This window comes from Pocillopora damicornis, chromosome 11 (assembly GCF_964200805.1).
Source record: "Pocillopora damicornis chromosome 11, jaPocDami1.2, whole genome shotgun sequence".
Taxonomy (NCBI): Eukaryota; Metazoa; Cnidaria; class Anthozoa; order Scleractinia; family Pocilloporidae; genus Pocillopora; species Pocillopora damicornis.
This window is the reverse complement of record NC_142680.1, coordinates 21,523,895-21,547,690: the sequence shown is the minus strand read 5'-3', so window position 1 is coordinate 21,547,690 and position 23,796 is coordinate 21,523,895. Positions and strand designations below refer to the sequence as shown.

The 23,796-nt window shown below is 36.7% G+C and overlaps 2 protein-coding genes across 2 annotated transcripts in view; both read right to left on the bottom strand.

Annotated features, from left to right (window-relative positions):
- Window positions 1–202: 202 nt before the first annotated feature.
- LOC149038222 (uncharacterized) lies at window positions 203–9,674 on the bottom strand. The gene is made up of 15 exons (XM_089186442.1): window positions 9,534–9,674; window positions 8,802–8,996; window positions 8,343–8,632; window positions 8,078–8,174; window positions 7,517–7,787; window positions 3,914–3,939; window positions 3,457–3,530; window positions 2,624–2,806; window positions 2,175–2,348; window positions 1,550–1,696; window positions 1,147–1,227; window positions 861–1,035; window positions 707–767; window positions 411–477; window positions 203–251 (listed from the first exon to the last, which is right to left on the bottom strand). The coding sequence occupies exons 1-15, from the start codon at window positions 9,672–9,674 to the stop codon at window positions 203–205; spliced, it is 2,031 nt and encodes a 676-aa protein (XP_089042568.1).
- A 4,023-nt stretch (window positions 9,675–13,697) lies between these two features.
- Window positions 13,698–23,796, bottom strand: part of LOC113684431 (uncharacterized) — a 177,738-nt gene continuing 167,639 nt past the window's right edge. Inside the window, exons 9-15 of the mRNA XM_089187192.1 lie at window positions 15,819–15,849; window positions 15,560–15,712; window positions 15,213–15,293; window positions 14,827–15,001; window positions 14,608–14,668; window positions 14,245–14,311; window positions 13,698–13,796 (exon numbers count right to left, since the gene is read on the bottom strand). Coding sequence (XP_089043318.1) covers window positions 13,748–13,796; window positions 14,245–14,311; window positions 14,608–14,668; window positions 14,827–15,001; window positions 15,213–15,293; window positions 15,560–15,712; window positions 15,819–15,849 — 617 coding nt within the window. The 3' untranslated portion in view covers window positions 13,698–13,747. The remainder of the gene's footprint in view (window positions 13,797–14,244; window positions 14,312–14,607; window positions 14,669–14,826; window positions 15,002–15,212; window positions 15,294–15,559; window positions 15,713–15,818; window positions 15,850–23,796) is intronic.

Here is a 23,796-nt window from a genome sequence, read left to right as displayed (position 1 = left end):
AATCGAACGGCTTCAACCCATTTTAAACTGCGGTTTGCTTTTAGATCGGATTGGCTTAGAGCCTTCAACCAATCGTAAGGCGTCAACGTGGCTGTATGAAAATTACGAGTTAAGTGATTAAAGAAATCGGTACATAAAAAATAAAAAAAAAAAGACTGGGGAAATAATCCCACCGCAGTCCTATTGGCAGACAGTGGTCCATTCATCCGACTCCAGGCCTCATCTGTTTCACCATCTTCCTCATCATATCTCTGTACAAAAAAATAAACAAATGATGTGAAACATGACTGTTGAAACAGAAGAGGTTGAGTACAAGGATTTTTTTCGAATTCAAATTCATGAATGAGAGAACGAGTTCATGACTAAGGCTGAGAGGAGGAAAGAAAAGACGATGAAGGACTGATAGTTACCGGATCGCAGTAAGTTTTTCTTCCACCGACTCCCAAGGGTTGCGATCTTCACTGAATTCAAGAAGTTCTACAAACAAACCAAGATCACATTTCAAAACATAAAAAAAAATGATAGCGTTGAAGCACACTACTGAAAATTGTGTTTTCCTTTTTCTCTTACAAATCAACTCAGTGGGAGATTTCCTTCAGCTTCCCAAAACAAAATGGAAATAAGAAACAAAATTAGGAAAATTTTTTTCCTAAGATTGCAACATATTGTAAAGCGGGTGCGAGCAGTCAAATCTTTCTTTCCAGACCTTGTGCGAGTTTCATTTCACTGATCCAGTCTCCTTCTTGGTAATACTTCACGCGCAAATTCTGCCCGAAAAAAAAAAGATGTAAAAATAATTCGGCAATCGGTAAGATAATTCCTCAATTTTCAGAGGAATGCAAGTATTTATGCTTACTTACCAGAAAAGGAAATCTCTCCATGCGAGTGAGCTGTAAAATACGATCCACATCATATTCCAGACGAGCGACTTTCTTGGCCTGTGAGTAGGTCGTACTCATTTGTGCAACGAGAATGTTGAGCAGAATCACTATCACAGTACCCATGTAGGCCATCATCAAGAGAATGGAGAGCCAGCTGCAAGAAACATATCAAATTTACTTATTAGCTCTGCAGTAAAGAAAAAATGATAAGAACAAATTAAGCGTCTAAAAACATTTTTAACTTGTCGGAGAACGTTCAACTTACTTGAAATTTGAGTAATCCTCAAGAATTGGTCGCTGTTCAGACAGCACTCGAAAGCCATTAAAGAACACAACTCCGAAGTCGCTAACATAAAAGTGAAATATTTTTTAGCATGGGCTGTGACACATATCTGAACTGCTACAGAATTAGCGCTCAATTAAAATTGGGTGGGCACGTAAGGGCTCTAAAACAAATGAATGCCTAAAGCTAGATTCAACGTCACTGAAGCTGAATCAATATTTCAGACATTTTCTTGAGCTTCCTTTTAACAATTTTGAGGTGTTAACATGTAAATTAAAAGTAAAACGAAATTCCCAGATAGTACAAAATAAATGTTAAAACAACCAAATAACTCTAGAGATTTATTCAGGAATATTAAATAGCAATGATCCAAGTTGAGACTCACCTAAACTGTTGGTTTTCATCGGAGTAACAGAGTGATAAAGTCAAAGCACCAGAGAAAGAGAAAAAGATCACAATAAAAACTGCCACGAATCTTGTAACATCATGCAAAATGATCTTAGCCAAGGTTTTTGTGTATAGCCCTGTTATCCTACAAAAAAAGAACCGGCTAAAATATTAAATCAAAGAAACATACCACGAGATGATCAGGAAGCTTGAACCTTACCGTAACTACAGCAGTTCTCAAATATTATAGGAATGTATCAGTTAACGTGGTGCCTTCTTTTTTTCCTTTTAATTTCGAACGTCGAGAACGTCGTTTCATGATGGCCATGCATTTGCACGTGAAATCGTGCTCAAAAAGCAAGCTCGGGATAGGTAAGGCTGATAAGATTTAAAAACATGGTGACATCTTTAATCACCTGTCCGTCAGGCACCTCCCAAAATGGAAACACACGTTATAAATTGCCCGCTGAAACTCTCGCAAAGACGACAAATTCAAATCATATCGTTAAGGTATTTATGCCCCTTAAACTGAAAAAACCTTACTAAAATCCAAAAGAATACTGCAGATTACTAAAATTGGACGGTAATTAAATAACAGTCACAACTCTTTGTAACGTGATTACCTAGTCACGCAAGAAAACTTAAATATCCTGAGAAAGTTGAACAGGAAAGCCAAAGATGCAACCATCCATTGTGCTTTATGATCAGTGTACCGTAATGGTATTATACACAGGATTAAAAGCAGACCTGACCAGTCAAACAGGGTCATCCATTCTATGAAGTATGAATAGTTTTCACTGCATGAGAAATTACGGTCTGCGTTAAAACATTTACTTTTGAGCGCATTCTTGAGCAATAAATTCCAGCATATAAATTTGTTGAAGACTAAACTACAAACAGAAGCCAAGCTGAGCATATTGAATTTCTTAAGCTCTTTGTTAGATACGTTAGCAAAATACAAAATTTTCTTCATTTTATTTGTCTTAAAATGGTGATTTGGTAAACTGTAGCTGTCTGTAACTGAAAAAAGTATATTTACATGTCTTCTTCATTATTCACTTTTAAAACTTACATTCTTATTTGATTGATTTCCTCACACATGTAAAATACAACCATAAGAAGAGTGACAACTTCACAAAATGCACGCAGTAGATCTGGAGCGTTTTCATATCGGGTGGGGTCCAGTTTGGTTGAGGCATACAGCAGAGAATATGACAAAAATGGCAAGAAAGTCACATAGAACGCTGCTTGAAGGCTAAATAAAAAAACAGAGATAACAATTGTACATCCATACACAACATGGATTTTAACTTGCTCCCATAATTCATGTTTCAAGTATTACGGTAAGGAACAATAAATTAAATTTACGATTAAATGCAATTGAAAAAGTCATCAATTATTTTTTGGGTGGAAGAGGGAGGGGAATTGTTGGACTTTCTTTAATAAGGGGTAAAATATCTAGGCATTATTGACTGGTGCTTTCCACTTACACTGATTTATTTGGAGAAATTTCTTGACACCTGGGGCAACCCTCATCCTTACAAAGGTATATAACCGGGATTTGGTAAATCAGCCAGGAAGTAAGTTGGGAATTGAATATCACATGACAGCTTGCTATTGTAGTATTTCATCACGACTTTATAGTCCTTTAGAGAGGAAAGAAATCTTATTCAAAGAAAAACAACCCCACTTTCCTTTGGCTAAACCCTAAACTTTTCTCTAATTTCTTTAAAATCCTCTTTCTAACTACCTTGATAAGGATGCTACTCTTCAGTGAAGATGGTAGGCTTATGCCAATTAAGAAAAATTATCTCTATATCTCCCTCAATAAACCATTATTCAACTTCTCATAGATCTAATCTATGCTGTAATTCACCATTCACACATTTATGACTGTTAGTTTACCTTAAAAACAAATGTCCATAACTTTTCCATTTTGTTTTGATCAACATTCTGACCACAGGAAGTCTTAAGGCTTCCTGAAAATAAACGTTTAAGGAAATTGTGGCAGCAATCTGTTGCAAGCCTGTGTGAAAGCGAGAAATTGATCCAAGTACTTTCTTTAGTTCTGACAAGCAGGATCTTTGTCTCACTATGCTAACCAGCAATATTTTATAACAACACAAAGACTGGGCTACAATAGCACAAATAGATATTCAACATTCAATATTCCTTATGTAGCTGATAATCAAGAAATGAATGATTTTTTTTTAGTGGCAGGGCTACATTGTCATCATTTAATGACATTAAAGGCATTTCAGTTTCTTTAAGTCTTGCTTAAGTTCAAAGGTGCAGTAAAACAAAAAAAGTACTTCTTATCAAGCAAACTATTGAAAAAGACATACTAATCATTTAACCTTACCTTGTTATCACTCTTTGCAATCAGCCCTTGCGAAATGGCTTTTGGAATTCCTAGGAATTCCTAGGAATAAAGGTGTGAATTTTCACGGTAAATTCGGACTGGGAATTTCTAGGAATTCCTAGGAATTCCCAACCATAACAACTCTGGTTCTAAAAACCTAGAAATTCCCAGAAATTCCAAGTTTATAGCCAACAGGACTTGGAATTCCTAGGAATTCCTAGGAATTCCTAGGAATTCCAACTCAGAGAACCAATGACTTTCCCTGAAAAGCTGTAAATCTAAAAAATTCCTAGGAATTTCTGGGAATTTCTGGGAATTTTTGGGAATTTTTAGGAATGTTTAAGAATTACTGGGAATTTTAAGCAAAAATTTGAGGCTAATGATATAAAATAAATACTTAAAATTAAAAAAACCCAGCTAAAATTCAAGTATTCAATGAAATTTATTTAGAAGCTTAATTAAGGCTTACATGTAGAATATTTTTGATAAATTATTAACATCAATGTGTGGTAATATTAGGATGGAATTTGATTTATTTTTCTTTTCTTGAAAACTTATACGGATTAATCCTCAATTACAGCTATTCATATAAAATAGTTCTAATCAATCATTAAATTTGGTTTGACACAAATTGTGAATAAAATCTGTTGATTCTTTTCCATAAAATACAATATCTTAAGTTATATTTATACAGTTATATTCTTGGGAGTGAAGGGGCTGATAACAGACAAATAAAATTAATTTTTTGATTAAAATCTTGTTGTAACTGTAACAATAAATTAGAATGAAGTTATCCTAAACTGCAAACTTAGCTGCTGTTTGTACTGTTTGTATTTTTTTCCTGGGCTCACAATGAGTTGGCCTTGAATGAGGTTGTCAACAAGAACCTTGACCATTTTGTATCTGGATTCCTTGACATCTGAATTTGAAAAAAAATAATATATTAAAATATGTATGTTTAAAGCTCAGACCAGTCTTTTAAGATGGCTATGAGGAAAAGGGCATTCACTGGATTCTCAAATTGAGAAATCTCTGTTATGGAGTTAGTACATCTCTCTCATGGAATTTACTTAAAAAGGGCTGAATACATTATTTTGTTTTTACCAAGGAGGGCTTCTTTATATACTAAGGTTTGTTATGAATCTTGAATGTTCCCAAACGTGACTAGAGGAATCTTGAAACCTTACTGATAGGTTTATTTCATTGTAAAGCATAAGCTTAAGAAACTGCGTCATGCAAGTGACCGATTCGATTCTCAGAATTATTCTAGTTTCAGCTGCGCCGAGCGTTATGTAAGCTTAATTAAACCCGCTACATCTATTCTTTTATAAGATTTTGATCACAACGAATATCGTAATTTTTACTCACCACAAACTTTCAAAATCGTAGCTTTACAGATGGCCACTCGACCCTTGTTTGTACCGGTCCATATGTCAACTGTTGTCCCTTCTTTTAACTCCACGGCGCCAACGACTTTCTTCTCTTTTACAACACTCACGCTATTCTCGTTTTCCCATTGAACCACAATAAAAGCTATCTTTAGAAATGTTATATTAAGCAAAACAGTTGAGAAAAGCGATCAACCGATGAAAAGTACATTCAAAGATGAGCGCCAAATGGAGTCTTCTTTGTTTCCGATCACGGGCATGATCACGTGGATCTTTTAGGACTTGTCATTGGCTAGCAAAGTGAATCCGCTGGCTTGCCGATTGCAGTGTTAAGAGAAGCGCCCAACTATATTCTGACTTCTCCGACCGGTTCTCTGCTTCTAGAAGATGGATAGCTTGGTGATATAAATAAAGATGTGAGCTCACTCTATGTAGAAATAATCGACAAGAATCGATCGTATTACAAATGCACGATTTGTGGCCGAAAGTTGTCGAGGAAACAAAGAGTCGAAACTCACTTGAGTTGTGTTAATGGCAAAGGTGAGAAATAACACAAGCCAATCACAGTTTTGAATGCGACTACAAATCGTCTTTTACCCTCATATTTATAAAAGAAGGATACCACATTCGGAAGTGTAAGAGATACATAGATGATCCCAGTGTACCAGTACCTAAATCTACAAAGCTTGACCGTAGCAAGCGTTCAGCAACACGTTCCAACACCGCCATCTCGATTCCTCAGTCAGTCGTTTTCACTGAACTTAAAGCAGTATTGACAACAGAGTAGAGTGCGTCTTACAAAGGAGAAACATTTGTACAAGAGACAGGAGTAGCTATATGCGATTACAGAGGTGCGTTGGAACTCTGGTCCACAAATAGTTATGCACTGCCCGAAGTATAAAACAATTTTGTTGATAGCTGACAGACAGAAAAGAACAACAAGTAAACTTAAGAGCTGTTATTATTGAAGTATGACTAGCACTTTTCATTTTTATATAAAGAAGGACTTGTAATTTGCACCAAAAATAAAAAGATGTAATATTTTTTTGGGAGATCCAGTGATTGGGACATTTAAGAAATTAAGTTATGAAAGGAAAATTGGTTGGTACTTCTCACTACTGACAAGTCTTGTTGACAAATATTTTCAGATCAGAGTTTCAAATAAAGTAAATTGAAGACGTCATATAAAAGGTGTTTTTCCTCAAAGGGTACATTGACTACCTCTGTCTTGTCTGCATGCCAAATGTTTGCAAAGTGTGTGGATGATCCACAAGTATTGGAACTCTTACAAAAATGTTTTGTAAGAATAAAAACAGCAAAACAAATTACAGCAATTAGTCATGAAAATAGAGCAAAAAACTGAAAAAAAGCAGCAACAACAATCATGAAAAAAGAAAGATTAATTAGGTGTTGAATTTGTTTGTCTAAGGCATGAAATTTCTACTAAAAGTATTGTCAACAAAAAGTCTCTGACAGCATTTGAGGCAACTGAGCTTGACTGTTCCAAGGTTTTCTAACAAAGGCAACCAGTAATGTAGGTTAGGGAAGTAAGATAACAATGTAATTATTGTTAATTATTGTGGAAGTTGGCAATTTCCATTTAACATAACTGACAGCTGGTTCATGAGAAAATCCATATTAATGTAAAGATTTACTAAAACTTAGTTTGAGTAATAAATTTCATGATCGTTAAGTAATAAACGTGTACATGTATGTATATCTCTTGGTAAGTTTTGTATAGCATACCTTTTATTGAGCCAAAGTTTTAAGCCTCTGAAATTACTCTTTCTTAAAACCTTCACATTCAAGGTATTGAGAAATTCTTAGAATTTATGTGGACCTCAGGGTATTAAAATTGCCTCAAATTCAATTCCCAGAAATTCCCAAGAGTTCCACACTTCTTAAATTATAGGTAGTTTGTAAAGCTGAGAATTCCTAGGAATTCCTAGAGATTCCAAGTCCTCACAAAACTGGAGTCTTCCTTTCCCAGAAATTCCCAGTAATTCCAAGCTTTTTAAATCAGAGTTAATTTGCATAAGTGGGAATTTTTGAGAATTCCTAGGAATTCCTAGGAATTCCTAGGAATTCCCAGAAATTCCCAGAAATTCCCAGAAATTCCCAGAAAACTGGGAATTCAGTTTGCAAGGGTCATTTGCATAATTTGGAATTTTTGAGAATTCCTAGGAATTCCCAGAAAACTGGGAATTCAGTTCGCAAGGGAGGTGTAAACATGACATGTCCTTCCAGTTGAAATATTGGTTACTTATCTGTTGGCCCCCCAATGATAACAGCTTTGGAGGCCGTCCTTCCTCATTACCATCCAAAATATGGTAATAAAATTGATAGTTCAAAGGATCATCTGGTATTGTTCTCCAAACCCCTTCAATTCCAGCCTCTTCCTTCTCACTGTTGTACTTATCCTTGCGTTTTGGAAGATATGGCCAGTGAGGATTCACCATCTGGTCCAATACAGCTACTACTGTTTTCTGTAGACGATTTTATATTTCAAGCGCAAAAAATTCACACCAGATGTTATCAGTAAAACTTTGAAAACAAGTTTGCATCATGTGTTGTAATTGAAATCACACAAAATTCATAAATACAAGAATTAATGATGATGTAAAACTGTGATATCAAAATTAAATTGCAGGCTGATGATTTTAAGAGTCAATTATTCAATAAAGCATTTCTTAATGGTCCATGTTTTTCTGCTCCCATGCTTGTGACAAATGATCAAACCTCCAAATAAATGAACATAAAAATGCTTTTTAAACACCTTCATCCTTGGATTCTCAATGATGGACTGGAAACTGAACAAAGATGGTTGAGGATTGGTCATATCTTTTGGTATCCAAGAAAATAAACTCTGTGCCCTGATGATTGTGAAATAAAATACCTGTCAACAAAAATTCTAGTAACTTACTGAGTTGATTGTAGCTAGCTTCCAGTTTCCTTGGGAAAATAATTAAAATACCATTTAATTTTGAGTTTCTACTTTCAATGGAGCCACATAGTTCTTAAAATGTTCAGAAGCACAATACCTGTCATGACTCATTTTTCTAATCAAATATGCTGCCACATCATCATTCTGTGTCACCAATGCCAATTCAACTGGTAACAGGCCTTGCTTTGTTTTGTAAGGTTCCCTTGTTTTCAGAGCAAGCAGCCCTGGACATTTTTCCACAAGTGTTTGGGTGACATGTAAAAACCCAAGTTCTGCTGCATAATGCATCAAAGTCTTCCTTGATTTGTGTCCTCTGTCTCTAAACATCTGGTATCTGTTTTTATTGTTCAAATCACTCTCTAGTAGAATCTCCAAAAACTGAGTTATCTGTCAAAAGAAATTCCAAAATACAAATATTGTAAGATAGTTTGAAAAGGATGAAAATTTTATCATTTGGGTAGAAACCAGACTTTTCCCTTATGAATTAACACCACTCCCTAGCAACTAGTGCCTGCATTTCTAATAAACCAATTTTATATTTATAAAATCTACATACCACCTTTTCAAGGCCTAGAAGTTTATCAGGATTATCTTTGTATTTTTTGGATGCTGGCCATCTCTTTAACATCACAAGAGCTGGATCTTCACTTTCTAGTTCCCCAGTTTGTTTGTATTTCTGGATTAGCCTTTGAACTTGCACTTCATTCATAGCAAGAGTCCAAGACAACCCTTTCATCTGCTTTTCCCCAACCTACAATTTTGTTGCAAAAGGTCAAAAGCATGAACTTTTGGCTCTTAGGTCCCATTTGTACATCTAATAGTTTACAGCAGGAGTTGATGTCATTAGTTATTTTAACCTTCCCACAATATTCTTCTGTCACATACTTACAGACAGATTAGGCCCTTTCTCCAGGGTTGCAATCAATTTTTGCAAAGCTTGGCTTTAAAATACACTTCTTACTAAAAACAAATTAACTCCACCTGTTCAGCAAATGTTAGTGAAGGTCAAAGTCCCTAAAAATTGGTCAAAAGACTTCTTGGTTTAATATCATGTACTCAAAAAGTAAGCTTAGGTGATTTGAAGTTCCTAACAGAAATCTTTCTGACCCGTCAGCATGCAGATGGCTTCCAAAACCGTAATGAATGCCAAGAGGTACACGAAAGTTTCTTTTAACTCCAGACTCCATATCTCCCTTTGCTAATGCATAACCTGAATTTGATCCATAAAACTTGTAAAATTTGCAGCCACAAGGTTTTTTTTAATACTAAAAGGCACAGCTTTTAATACCTCAATCCAGAACGCGTCGTCCAATTCACCTTCCATGAAATCTTCTTGCTCATTATCCACTTCAGGCTGACGTTCTTGTTTGATGTCTACATCGTTTCCATTTTTATCTCGCTCCGTCAGCTCGTGTTCACCTTTACTCATTTCTATATCAGTTTTAATTTCTGAGCTGTATACGTAAATATGCACTACTGACCAAGCTATCGCCGTTAAAACATTTCACTCCTTTTGTGATGTCGATTGAGGTTGAACAAATATTTAAGTTGAAATGCACTAGTAATAGGTGACAGAAGAGTGATGCCACACGAACGCTACGTCGCTATCCGCTCGCCGCTATTTTGAAACCGACAAGCCCCTGGGTACGAGACTCTCATGGCGAGGGAGGGGCAGGGTGGGCAAATAATATGGTGCGTTATTAGTTCCGATACCGTCCCCGATGCCCTGAATAAAAGTCATAAGAAGAAAACTGAGTCATGAGAAAGTTAAAGAGAGATTGAAGTAGGCTATTTAATCATATCATGCTTTGTATCGCAATTCAGCAGATCCTTGTGCTCACAATGACCATCTACACGTCCCATATTCAGACGACCAATAAGGAGAAAAAAACAAAGAAAAAATATAAAATACATGGTGGATCTCAGGCAAGTGGAAGAGAATAGTGTGCTTTCTTCAGTGGTGATAAAGTACCTAATTTCAAGTCTAAAATGTTATCTCTGAAATCAAGCGCAGAAACGATAGTGCCGATCGGCTGCGAAAGAGACGTCTTCTGAATATGTTACTAGGCTATCTAGCGTCAGAAGGCGATTATCTTTTTATGAAAGGTCAGGAAAAATGAAGAATGATTAAGAACTGCACTTTCTTTAAATTAATGAAGGACAAAAAATAAATAGCGTACAATATTCTTTAAAGGTGTCACCATTTTTTACGACCATAAGCACTAATAACCAATGCGGATAACCAGCCCATTTTAGTGATTATTGGGAAAAACTACATATATATGTTTATAAAGTTTATACTGGTCATTTATGAGATCATGACCAATGACCAACCACTTTTATTATGACTATCACTCCGAAGAAGAAAGAAACAAAGTACCAACTCAGAAACAAAAGTGCTCATCGCCCGGATATAAAGACCAACAGATTTAAGAATGTTTTTGTAAATAAGCTTATCTTCAAATATAATCTTTGATATTTCCATTTAACAAATAGATTCCAAGTTGCCGTGCGTCTGTTCCGTAACAGATCACAGATGACGTCAAAATGTGGTAAGAACAAAAGAGTGGCACACAAGGCGCAGCCGAGTGTGTCACTGATGTTCTTACCACATTTTGACGTCCTCTGTGATCTATTACTGAACAGACGCACGGCAACTTGGAATCTATTTGTTTTGTATAATAAAGAATTTTAAAAAGTTTTAATGATGACGTCATCTATACGTCTGTCCTCCAATAGATCATAAGTGAGAACCAATCAGAATGCGTGCATAACTGAGCTTATTATATAATATTTTATATAGTATGTCTGATGTATATATATAAAGTATGTCTTATGTATTTTAGACTCCTAACTGCTGATGTAACTTGAGATATGTCTTTTTATCTTAGGAGGAATAAAGATTGATTGATTGATTGATCAAACTCTTCAAACGAAGTTTATGGTGTACGAAAATCACTCATACCATCATGATCGTTCATCATCCAAGGAAATCGATAGAAATAACTCCTCAAAATGCTCTGGTATGTAGGCAGAGATTCTTACTGGGAAAATTGCTAAATATTTAATACAGTGCAATCAACGAGAACAACACAAAACTGGAAATATTCGTTTAGGAAATATTCATTTATAAGAATACTTTGTATTTCAGAGAAACGAAATTTTACCACCAGCCTGGAATTAATTTGACCACTAAAAGTTAAAGAAGTAATGACTTCAGCAAGGAATTTAAATGAAATTAACGTTAATTCATTTGTGTTTTCATCGACTAAGGGAGCCAAAACTGTGCAAAGACGTATGTTTTTTCTTTACATGAAACCACAGTCAAACGTTTTGTTTTAAGAATAGTCACGACTCCTGTGAGACCAAAATCTTCAATTGTCGATCTAGAATATCTTTAATAAATGTAAGCGCGTCGCATGCTCCCCGAGGACACAAGATTCACGTATTTACGCTGTTAATTTTCCTTGAAGTGGACTTTCCCATGAGGTTCGAGTGCAAAAGGCGTGGCCCCCGCATATAATATGTACCGGTTTCTTGTTAAACATTGGATAAGGCAGTCGCACTCCTGAATGCTGTACTATGCGCTGTAGTAAAAAAAAAATTTTTTCACACACACCTCACACTTATGTGATTATGGTATATATTAGCTTCTCAAAGTGTTCCTCTTTATATAATCGTCGGATTGGTCTTAAATCAGACAACTTAAGTTTCTTTCCTTTGACTTCAAAAGGGTTCAGAGAACGATTTCGTTACCACAGTTCACGCAAAAGTTTCGAACATGAAAACCGTTTTGTTTCTGTACACTGAAAGCGAAGGCGATAAAGCTGAAGATTTAAAGGACTATTTACAGATCAGGTTGCGAACTCTAGCAGACCTGTTGAATGTCACCGACATTCTAGCACTGAAACAGAGTTTTAGGAGACAACTCCATTACAATGACTGCGTAGTGCTGGTCGGGTCCCGTCAGGCTTCGTTCTTCATACAAAACAAACAGCAAGAAACCGTCGACAATTGCATCACTTTTGACGGCAAAGCTATACACGAGGAGTTCGCAGAAAACAAAGAGCTTGTGAACAAACTGGTTATAGCCTTCTTCACAGAACGAGCCAAGAATGACTGGATACCGAATGGCCTCGATGGAAATAGGATATTTCATCTACAAGACGAAAATATTGAAGAAGGCCCGTTGCTATACCAGCTTGAATATTGCATTAGACGAGTACTAGGAGAAACTGTACTAGATTGGTAGAATTGAGCAGTGTCACCGATTGACAAAATGGACAGGAAAAAATCGGCTCGACCTTTTTTCATACCGCCGTGGGTCAAACCTATGAAATTCCACCTGCTTTATTCCCTCAATTTCTTTTTAAAATAAATAATTGTTAGTGTTTTCACAAATTTTTACTGTCGAAACACGAACAAAAGAAACACAAAGGTGTTAAGTTTGACAGCTATTTATGGCGCAAAAAGAAAATTGTAGTTGTTTGTAATTAAGAATTTCCTTCAAAACCAGAGGCAAAGTACAGGTAGAATACTACTTTTCTGAATACTGCGTGAGTAATTAAAAATTAAATTAGTAAAAGTTATTGTAATGAGAGAATTACGAATTGTATAGTTAGTAAAATAATAGTAATGATGTGTGTCTCAGCGTGGGGTTACATAGCGATGAACTATTTATGTCTGATTAATTAAAGTTACTTAAAGCGTTGCACACCTCATTTCGAGATGAAATTATTATTTAACTAGATACATATGAGAATTAAGGGCAGAAACAGATGAAGGATATCACACTTCACTAATCTATTCTAGGTAGATACGCAAAGAAACTCGCCGTGCAAATGACGAGGTCTTAGAATTGCTGAAGAAATTAAGATGGCAGTGTACAAAAACACTGCAAGAATAATACTGAAAACTTAAGAGGACGTAGGCATGGCTTCGGCGTGTAGGCCAACTGACCTATTAGCATTACATATGCATACGCATGTCATAGATCACTAATTATGAAAGGCCATGTCTAAACTACACCGGATAAATTTCAAAACAAGAAATTTTCGGGTCTTGCGAGAAACGCACGCCAGGTTACAGACAACCGTTGAAATGAAACATCTACGAGGAGGAAACAAAGTTCAAAAAGCTGACTTTAAGCTGTTCAATCGTCGTACCATACCGGCTTAAGTTCCTTCGTCAGGTATGGAGCTATTTAGTAGCCTTAGGCTTTTCTCGCTTGTCGTAGAAAAATTAATCTACTTTTTCATACCCATTTTCAGTTATATTCTTTGATTTCTAGCATTGTGTAATGGTGGAAATTTCTCCTAATGATCTTAACCATAACTGTCTTAGTTCTAGCCCCCTGTGAAAATAGGCTAAAGCTTCTCAAATTATTACTCTATCTTTTCCTTTTAAAATATATTTAAAGACATCAAACGTTGTTACAAAAAACTACAAGCGGGGAGAAACTCCTTGGAGAAAGTTACAGAATATTATTCCTGTTGTGGCAGATTATTCTTGTCCAGGCCTCATCTGTTTGACCAATTTTCTCATCAGATCCCTGTCAAATGGAACACACAATGAGAGAAAAACTTCAGGCATAAAAAATTGTGTGAGTGGGGTGGGTGAGAAGGTAAAGTCACAAGCGAGCATAGAGACATTTTCAATTGAGTATCGAAAGTAATCCGGGACTTTAACGTCTCAGTTTAGCTTTTCTTCGCTCTCTGATCGGTCCAATAAAAACCGCAACACTCTTTTAACCAATCAGATGCCAAATTTACACCAATCAGGACTTGATCACTCTCGTTTTCCCGCGCATCGGACACTTTGCTTGTTTTACTTTGAATTTCATTGGCTCAATGAAAAATTTACCTTCATTAACATTGGTCACTGTCATAACTTCACTTCTGGTTCTCCAAAACTCGATCAAATGGACTCTCCGAGCAGCTAATGAGGCCAATACAGAAGCTAATACTAAGAAAAGTAATCAATACAGGAATCATTTCTACCTGATCTCGTAAAGTTTCTCTTCCACTGATTCCCAGGGATTGCGATCTTCACTGAATTCAAGCAGTTCTAAAAAAAAAAAAAACGGATGGGATGTACTAGGAATTACAGCATCGGATTGCAAGATATGTTTAGCTTTTTCAAGTGAGTATAAATTTCTACAGCTCCCCCGGGAGAAATTGAAATTGAAACGCCGAATATTAGAAGTACCTGTACCATTCTTTTCGCTTTCACAATTCTCCACGCAGCTGCAACGCCGCTAGTTTTCCTAGCAATCTCCACCACTCAGCTGAATTTCAACAAACAACACTTAAACACGATATGCCTAATTAGGCAGTCACAATCCCAAATAATTCACAAGCAACCTTTAGCGAGTTTCATTTCACTGATCCAGTCGCCTTCCTTGTAATACTTCACACGTAAATTCTGCAAAGAAAAAGAATTTAATTACTTCTCCCCGTTCATTATCTCATTGACTCTTGTACGCACGCGCAGCACATTTACGCGATCGCTTGTAATCTCAAACACACAAGTCGGTGTGTATTTGAAGAAAAACGCCGTCGCATTGCCTGATGGACATTTACCAGAAAAGGAAATCTCTCCATGCGTGTGAGTTGTAAAATTCGATCCACATAATATTCCAGACGAGCGACTTTCTTGGCCTGTGAGTAGGTCGTACTCATTTGTGCAACGAGAATGTTGAGCAGAATCACTGTCACTGTTCCCACGTACGCCATCATCAAAAGAACCGACAGCCAACTGCAGAAAAAAAGATTACAAACTTTAGCTAAACTACAAGAAACGAATGCATTAGTTACTTATCATCCAGTGCAGCAGGCCTAGCCAAATCCGCCCCATTCCTTAGTAACGACCTGATATCTGGTCTCCTTGAACTGGTATTTACAACCTAGGTCGATGCAGTCGTTACGTGCAAAGAGAAGCAATACCTTTTAAGAATAGTGCCACCTACTTGAAAGTTGAGTAATTCTCCGCCATTGGATATTGCTCGGAAAGTGCACGAAGTCCGCTCAACAAAACGTCTCCAAGACCACTACACGCAAAATCAAAATTAAAAGCAGTATGTTAGGTTTTTTCCCTTTACATGCGTTCTGTTCGCCAGTAAATTGCTTTTGCTAGAAAGGATGAGAATAGTTTGAATAAATAAAACATCTAGTTAGTGAAGAGCAGATCAAATTCAACAAATTCCAAAGAAAATTATCTAATATTTTATTGACTTGTAACAAACGATATCCAAGTTGTTTTTTTCCAAAACAACTTCATAGCTTTGTTAAGGAGATATACTCAACGGAGACGCACCGAAATTCTCGGTTTTCACTGGATCCGGAGTAACAAAGTGATAAAGTCAAGGCACCACAGAAGGAGAAAAAGATCACAATAAAAACTGCCATGGATCTTGTGACGTCATATAAAATAATCTTAGCCAAGGTTTGTGTGTGTAATCCTGTAGTCCTAAGAAATATTTGATGCAATGTTTGGTTAGATTGACAAAGGGATGAGTTCTAATTCATCAGTGCTAATTCCGAACTAAAGTAATCAGTTGGGAGTTGTAAGTTACCTTGACATACACGAAAATTTAAATATTCTCATTACCTGAGAATGTCAAAGAAATCAGATAAAAAGGTAAACTTAAAAGGCGATTTAATTGTGTATTTGTCATTTGATTCTCACTCGGCAATCTTGTAAAACAGTAAATTGATAGTTTTAAAAAATTTAATTTTGTAAATATGAATAGATTGGGACACTATTTGTGTTTACAGAAGATTTGTTACCGAGTTTAAATAAAGATATTACTCTATTCTATTCCATTCCAGTAAAATAATATCTTTAATTAGCTTCGAATGAAGATTGTCTACGTTGCACAACGACTGAAGGAATATGTCACATGGTAGACAACTCTGAAAATATATGAGACGGACAGTTCTGAAAAACTGGTAGAAAGAAGGTATTCGCTACGTGCAATATAAAAATCCAGGGTAAATATTTTGTAAAACAATTCCAAACTCCAAAAAAGAAAAATGAATGCTATTATTTCGAGGTGTTCGGAAATTCCGATAAAGCACGATTTATGATGAATTTTCAGTCAAAACAAATAAGTACTATTGTTCAAGTAATTCTTGAAAACGGCTTCACATGGATAAATTCTATCACACACACTTCACTATTCATTTCACATGCAGTTCACGCATTCGCCTATCGTATTTATCATATTAAAAGCAAGGGATGTTCTTTCATTGCATTGACAGCTGTTCTTGTCGGCAAGCACAGTTTTAGTTTTTTGTCCGAAAAAAAAGAGTTAAGCCTTGAGAATATCCGAAGGAAAGTGAGTTATCTTATTCGTTTCTGTCTCCAAACTCAAGTACATGTAAAAAATGAAATGCTCGTTGTTTTTGTATATTGAAAGCGACAGCAACAAAGCAAGGCGTCTTATGAGTTACTTCTAAGGTCGGCTGGGAAGGATTTCAGAAGTGAGAAATATCAAGAACATTTTGGTGAGGGACCAAGATTTCCAGGAAGAACTTAGCGAGAGTGAATGTGTTGTGTTGGTCGGAACACCTCAAGCTTTGTCCCTCATCCAAAACAAGCAGCAGGAAAAACACGCTTATTACATCACGTTTGACGGAAAAGTTATGCATGAAGAGTTCGCAGAGAACAAAGAACTTGTCAAGAACAGACTCCTCATCGTTCACTTCACGGGAAGAACGGAGAATGACTGGATTCCGGCAGGTTTTGATGAAAAGCAAATTTTTCACGTAGAAGACGGCAAAGTTCCTCCAGATGGAACTCCAACTTTGACCCACCTTGAATATCGCATGAAGAAGAATATTGCTTGGAGATGACTTCATGTACTGAGCTTGGAAAAATTTCCGCACAGCCCCATACTTTATTATGCATGCACATCTTATTTATTATGCATTCTACTCTTTGTCTTTGAATACAATAGACAATTCCCTTGGTAATTGAATATATACATCCCTAATTATTACTTACCGCACTAATAAAAGAGGTTTTTTTTCACGGCGTTTCTTTCCGCGCTGTTTTTCCCTCTTTCTCTCCATTTTCCCCTCTTTCTATTCCCCATTTCTCTCGCGGACACTTCAATAGTCTCTATTCTTCTTTCAAGGCCCTTCTCTTTTCTTTTTTTTACGTTACCTGCAGGGCTCGATCTCTCAATTCTCTATCGCCTTCGTCAGACTAGCAGTCTATCCTCTATACCATTGTTCTACATGTGCTTCTTGCCAATAGTGGGTAACTTTCAAAATTATATTTCTAATACCTTATTCAAATTCTAAAAATTAACATTGAAATCATTTTCCTCGCCTTTAAAACATGTTGGATTTTGCACGAAGAAATGAGATGTATCACCGCGGTCGCTACGTCGGAGGAAAGTGGATCTTTGGTGGCATTTGCCGTGAAACCAAGGCCTGCTTCCTTGTACCGGTAGAGCGCAGGGATAAAGATACGCTCATACCCATTATACGCGCTCAAATATTGCCGGGAATATGCGTGATGAGCGGCATGTGGAAAGCTTATGATTGCCTACAGGGACGAGGGCTACAATCATCTCACAGTGAACCACAGCCTAAACTTCATAGACCCAGACACAGGCGCTCATACTCAGCGCATTGAAAATACACTGTGGGGAATCAAACGAAGTATACCTCGTACAGGAATATCCAAAGCTCTCTTCGGTAGCTACCTACAGGAGAGGTTGTGGCGTAAGCAATATGGAGAAGATCCTCTTAGAAATATAATCGAGCATATCGCCGAAGTATATGATGTTCGAAAGACATCATAAAAACTAAGCTCCTCGTGCCTCTGTATGTGCTGGTGCCTGTCTACAAAACCACTGCGGATGAAAATAAACATTCAATGAAGAGAGAAAAATAAGCAACTCTACTGTTAAAGAGAAAAGGAAAAACGACAACGACAATGAACAACTTTAAAGGTGAGCATCGATTTTATTTTCATCGTTTTACGAATGTTTGCTTTCAAAAACAACAATTTTGAGGCTAATATGAGGCGGAATTTAAGCTGTTTTGATTTATAGATTTCATAAAGCATAGTAATTTTTTATTCGATTAAGCGCAATTTTTAATTAAAAAACGGCGATTTTTTAAAGGTTTGAGTAAAGACTTAAAAAAAAAATTCAACTTCTTGAAAACAAAGCGAATAGTCCCAGAGGTAATCTATTGTTTGCGCTATTGTTTTCTTCTAACAAAGGACTGTATGCATAATGAAGTATGGGGCTGTGCGGAAACTTTGCCCAACAAAGATAAGAGAACTCCCAAGACTGGTTATGAAGGAGAGGAGAACGTAAACTGCTGAGTAGTAGATGGATTGTGGTTGAAATCTATTTACCAAAGAAGGGGTGCTCCATCTTCGGTTAGATTTGTTTCCGCTATCATTCTGCAGTCGTTTAGTTTTTTTCCTTCAGAATACGAATGATCGCAAATGAAAATATTTCGTCTTGAGAGCACCTGCCCAGCGTCGATCACTTAAACTTTACTTTTTTCAGAATAAACATATGAAAACTTTTTCAGTCGCGTTTACTCGTTTGAAATGCTCGGAAATACTGTCGATTGTGTACAAAAAAAAGGATGAACCATTTTTCTGAAAGCCTCACTTTTACCTCAGCTATGATTTATCGAGACGAGGTAAGAACAAAACATCTGCGAATGTTAATATTTTATAGCGCGATAGACAACCTTCGTCGCTCAGACGAACAATCATTTTATCCAGGTATAGCGCATTTATTAAAAACGAGAGACAATCCTTTGTTCATCATTTAATTTCGTTACTCAATAATCACTTTCTTCGCTTTTTCTTCAGGTTACTCGTAACTGCATGTAACGAGAGATATTTTTGTCTTGAAAGCGCCTGCCAGGCTGCAATCACGTAGACCTTTTCATTGAAAATTTCCCAGTAATGTTCACGTATTTAACATGGGAATACTCAATGCTTCTTCTGTCACATGAGCTGTTAAATTCTTCCCAGGAGTCGCATTAAATATAACTTTTTGTAAATTTCTTTGTAACGGGTAATTCTGTGATGTTATTCCATCAATAAACTCTAAAAGTTCCCTCCAAATTTAAGAAAGGTTTTTTTTTATAGCAATTTTCCCTGCAAATTATCTTTGTTTATTAAGAGAGGCTGGATGTTTGTCGCCTTACTGTGTTGCGCGTCACAACTACATTACATGTTTATTCAACTTGGTAAGTTTAATCTTTGAATAACTTTGCGCTAAGAGGTAAAAATAAAAATAAAATAATTTCCTTTTTTTATCACTCACAGTATAAGGCAAAAACTGTCCCTACTAAGGAAGAGCGACGTTGATAGGATAAATGAGTAAGTGTTGATAGAAAGTCTGAAGAACAACCCGAGGAAGACCTGACTCAACGATGTGTTTCTTTAATTGTCTGCTTCACTTTTTGTCTCACTTCACTAATCTTCCAGAATTAGCAGTTTATTTAGATATACTGTCATTCTTTCTGGACGATGATTAGGTGGTAAAAAACGTTTTCTGCAGCGTGGTTAATTATCAATTCCAAAAGAGGTTTATCAAACAACTTTAAAGATATAAAGAATGCTTATCTTCGCCTTCCCCTTCCTTGCTCGGCATTGTTTGAAATTGCTTCGTTTGCTAAAATGCCGACATGTTGCTACTCCGAGGTCGTTGGTGGTTCTTGTGGTTCCCGCAAGACCAGTGGAGAAAGTAAATGCATAGCCCTAACTAAGTGCAAAAGAGACATCCAAGGTCATCTTAAAACATATAAATGCCATGATGCTCAGCTGAAAAGTGAATTCATTCTTCTTCTCGGCAGAGCAGGTAAATATCTCATTATCAAACATGTCAAGAATGTTTAGCGAAGGCAAATACTGTATCACTCTTTGTCCTGCTTTTCTATTTTGCACTACGATCAATGAGGTTATAACGTGACACAGTTCAACGCCCTTGATCCACATAAACGCTTGAATATAAGACAACAGGATGCTAAACAGCATTATATGTTGTCATGAAATATAAAGCATTGGTCCATGCCTACAATTTATTTATTTATTTATCTATCCATTCCTTCCTTCTTTCGTTCCTTCATTTATACATTTATTTACTTATTTATTTATTCATCCATTCATTCATTTATTTAATAAGTACACATATTATACAACTATTATAAATAAGATCCATTATATTTACATCATTTTACGAAATGGGTCTGGGGGAGGGCCGGGGCTTGCATTGAATTGCGCACCCTCTACACCAAACTAAGTTCCCATGATATGAAATTTCGTTTGTTTGTTTCGTTGTCTTATGTTTTTGTTTGTGTGTGTGTGTGTGTTTGTTTGTTTGGTTTGCTTGTTTGTTTTGCTTTGTATTTCTATCATTCTGAGTGAACAAGTAAACGAGGAAGTCGAGGAAAGCCATAAAGAACTTTCAATTTGTCCCAGACATAGAGACAACGGGACTAGATGGTTATGCAATAAAAAAAAAATGCTCCTGTCCATCGGATTGGGCTCCACACGGGAAGTCTTCTCGGAAAGGTGATCGAGGCATGACTCTGCAACAGTCTCAAAAGCTTTATGCTTTAACATCTACACTTCAGTTCCGGTGGGGTCACGTGAGTATACATCAGAATTCCATCCTGACCGCCACCTTGATAAGAGATAGTATCAGGATAGTAGAAGAGAAAACTACCCTCGTTGATAAAAGCAAAGATACTCTATGTGCAAAAGCTGACAGAAAGAACAAGCACACAACCTCAAATGGCCAGCTTTACTGTACTGATGTCAAGCTCGACAAAACTTTCGGAAGGCTGGGCACTGAGGACGTCTAAGAAATCAAAGCATTTCAACGAAAACCAAAAGAATTATCTCGATGAAAAGGTCAAACTTGGCCAGGAGACTGGTTACAAAGAAGATCCATCTCAAGTTGCGAGTGATATGCGTCGCGCTAGAAATGAAAACGGAGAGCATCGATTCGCTGTCGGCGAGTTTTTATCATCACAGCAGATAAAGTCGTATTTCTCAAGGTCAGCAGCAAAGATCAAACAGGCGGAATCGGTAGCAGAGATCGATGTACCAGCCATTGATGAAGAAATGGCATACTCCTCAGCTCATGACAAGATAATTCAAGAGTGCCAGCTTAGTCATCCCATTTTGTATGACACATACAACCTCTGTCAACTGTATGCCACGAACAAGCTTACTCGTTTCATTATTTCTTTCCTTCAAGATATATGCACATATTTCCAATTGGAAATTGATTCCCTTCCTGCTACACGAAAAGCGCCATACGTTGGTCTGATCAATGAACTGATAAATCCGTGTACGTGCAAAGAAAAATAGGAACTTTCCAGCTGGAAGTGACCATAGTCTTCGTATTCAGAAATTAATGACTCCTGGATTAGAGGGACACCAACATTATTCCAACTGCCTTGAGAGAATTAAGTACAATAGGTGCATATGCGTCATACACGGCTACGATATGACATTATCCCTTTGTAGCTTTGTCACAAAAAAATTGGCAGTGAAAACCTCACGTTTACATAAACATGTTTTAGATCGAAAGGATTTTATAAAGACCAACCTTGTTCTGTTAAAAACGTTGGTCATCTTATGTATCATTCTCACTTAATGGACTTCCTGTGTGTAACGCAATCACATACCATCGATCGCACTGCAGTGGCGAGAAATGGTAGCATGGATAAGTTCTGAAAACGGTGAAGCGGGTTAAAGTGCGTACTCTTGGCATGGAAACCACTTCTAAAAGTAACGTTTTGTGTAATTATAGCCTGGGCAATTCCTTCTGATGTTAAAAAAGTTTTTGTTATCGTTGGGTTGGTATTAGTTACGAATATGACCGTTGTAACAACATAAACCAGCAATTTGCATATACTAGACTATCGAAGATTGCCCAGATTGCCTTGACTTTTTGGCTTCAGGAGAAAATCATATGTATATTTAATATGAAAGAGACCTGTTTCGAAGTTTTTATATGATATAAGAGGGAATTCGAGTGTTTTGGTAATGTTTTTCTTAATATGACGTGCAAGTCACGTTAGTCACGTAAAGCGCCTCTTGAGCTCAAATACGCTTATATAAATCGCTCTAAAAATTAGTGGTTTAAATAGCCCAAAAAATTTATTGCAGTTTCTAAAAGAAGAAGCCTTGTTCTTGACAATGATTATTGTCTCATGGTCAGTTTATGGAGCCATGTGACAATGGCCGATTTTAGTCGCCAAAGTTGAGCTATGTTTTGATGGATGAAATTTCACCCGAATTAGAAAATTCATAAAAAAATCGTTTTTTTAAGGAATCTTGGAAAAAATACTTCAGAACCTTTTAAAAATATCTCTTGTTTTAGAATTGTTATGTTGTTTCCGAATTGCTGGCGAAATAAGTTTTTTTCGGCCGTTATCTTGAGGTGTACTATTTCACCGGGAAAACACGGTTATGAACCCCCAAAACACAAAATGCCACTGTTCTCCCAACATAATTTTTTTTCGGCATTTTTGATATTTTTTTCCGTAACTAAGGCCATTTATACCTATGTTCTGACAAAGTTTGAAAAAAATTTTAATTTTTTTCATTTTCAACACCTTTTCTCGATTTTCACAGACGACCACTCTAAAACCACTTTTTAAGTTTTATCCAATGCTCTGATATTGTTTACAAAGGATTAATTCGTTTGACGGTCTTCACTGCGGACTCATTTTGGATTTTCAGTTTTTTGAAGCAAACGGTTCTGAAACATCTGTTGATGTTCGCTCAATGCAGTCTTTAAATCGAACTAAACGCTCAGCGTCTCGCTAACTTAGAAAAACCGCAGCTTTAAGACGAGCTTTAGTTTCAATAGACAATATTATTCGTTACCTACTTCTGCACTGTGTCGTTTTGGTCGACTGAACTGTTCAGAGGAAAATTTTGCGGCAGATTTCTTCAAAAACTTTCATCACATGTGCAGCATTGTCAACCGATTCGTTCACTAAAAATTCGAATTACCGGAACTCCAAGAATGCGAAACAAGAGCCCTGTTTCAATTTTTGTGTCTGCTGCATTTGCATGCAGGCACAATGATAAGCTGTAAAACGCGCGACCATTACTTCATATAAGATAAAATCGCGGATTTTCTCATGACGTTTCACCGTGGATTCCATTTCGTGACATGTTACATGAAGTATTCTCAAAGTGTAATACTTTCGGTAGCCTGTAATACTTTCGGGTGTAATACTTTCGGGTTAAATTCGTTCCTCTGGGGAATATTGGAACCAATCGGATTTGAGAAATGGACAACGCCAACAGCTCGTGGCACACAACTAATTTCCGGAAAGACTCGGAACCAATCAAATACGAGAAAAGGAAACGTCAACTTCGTCAACAACCATGTGCTTCCGTTCAGCTTTCGAAGGAAACAAGCGACTAAATACAGGAATGGCTCCGACCTGTGATTGGATGATAAAAATAGTAAAAGTTCATAAGTTATATCTTAACTCATTGCACGTGAGTATTGTTAACCGCGTGTACCGAAGCGGAAC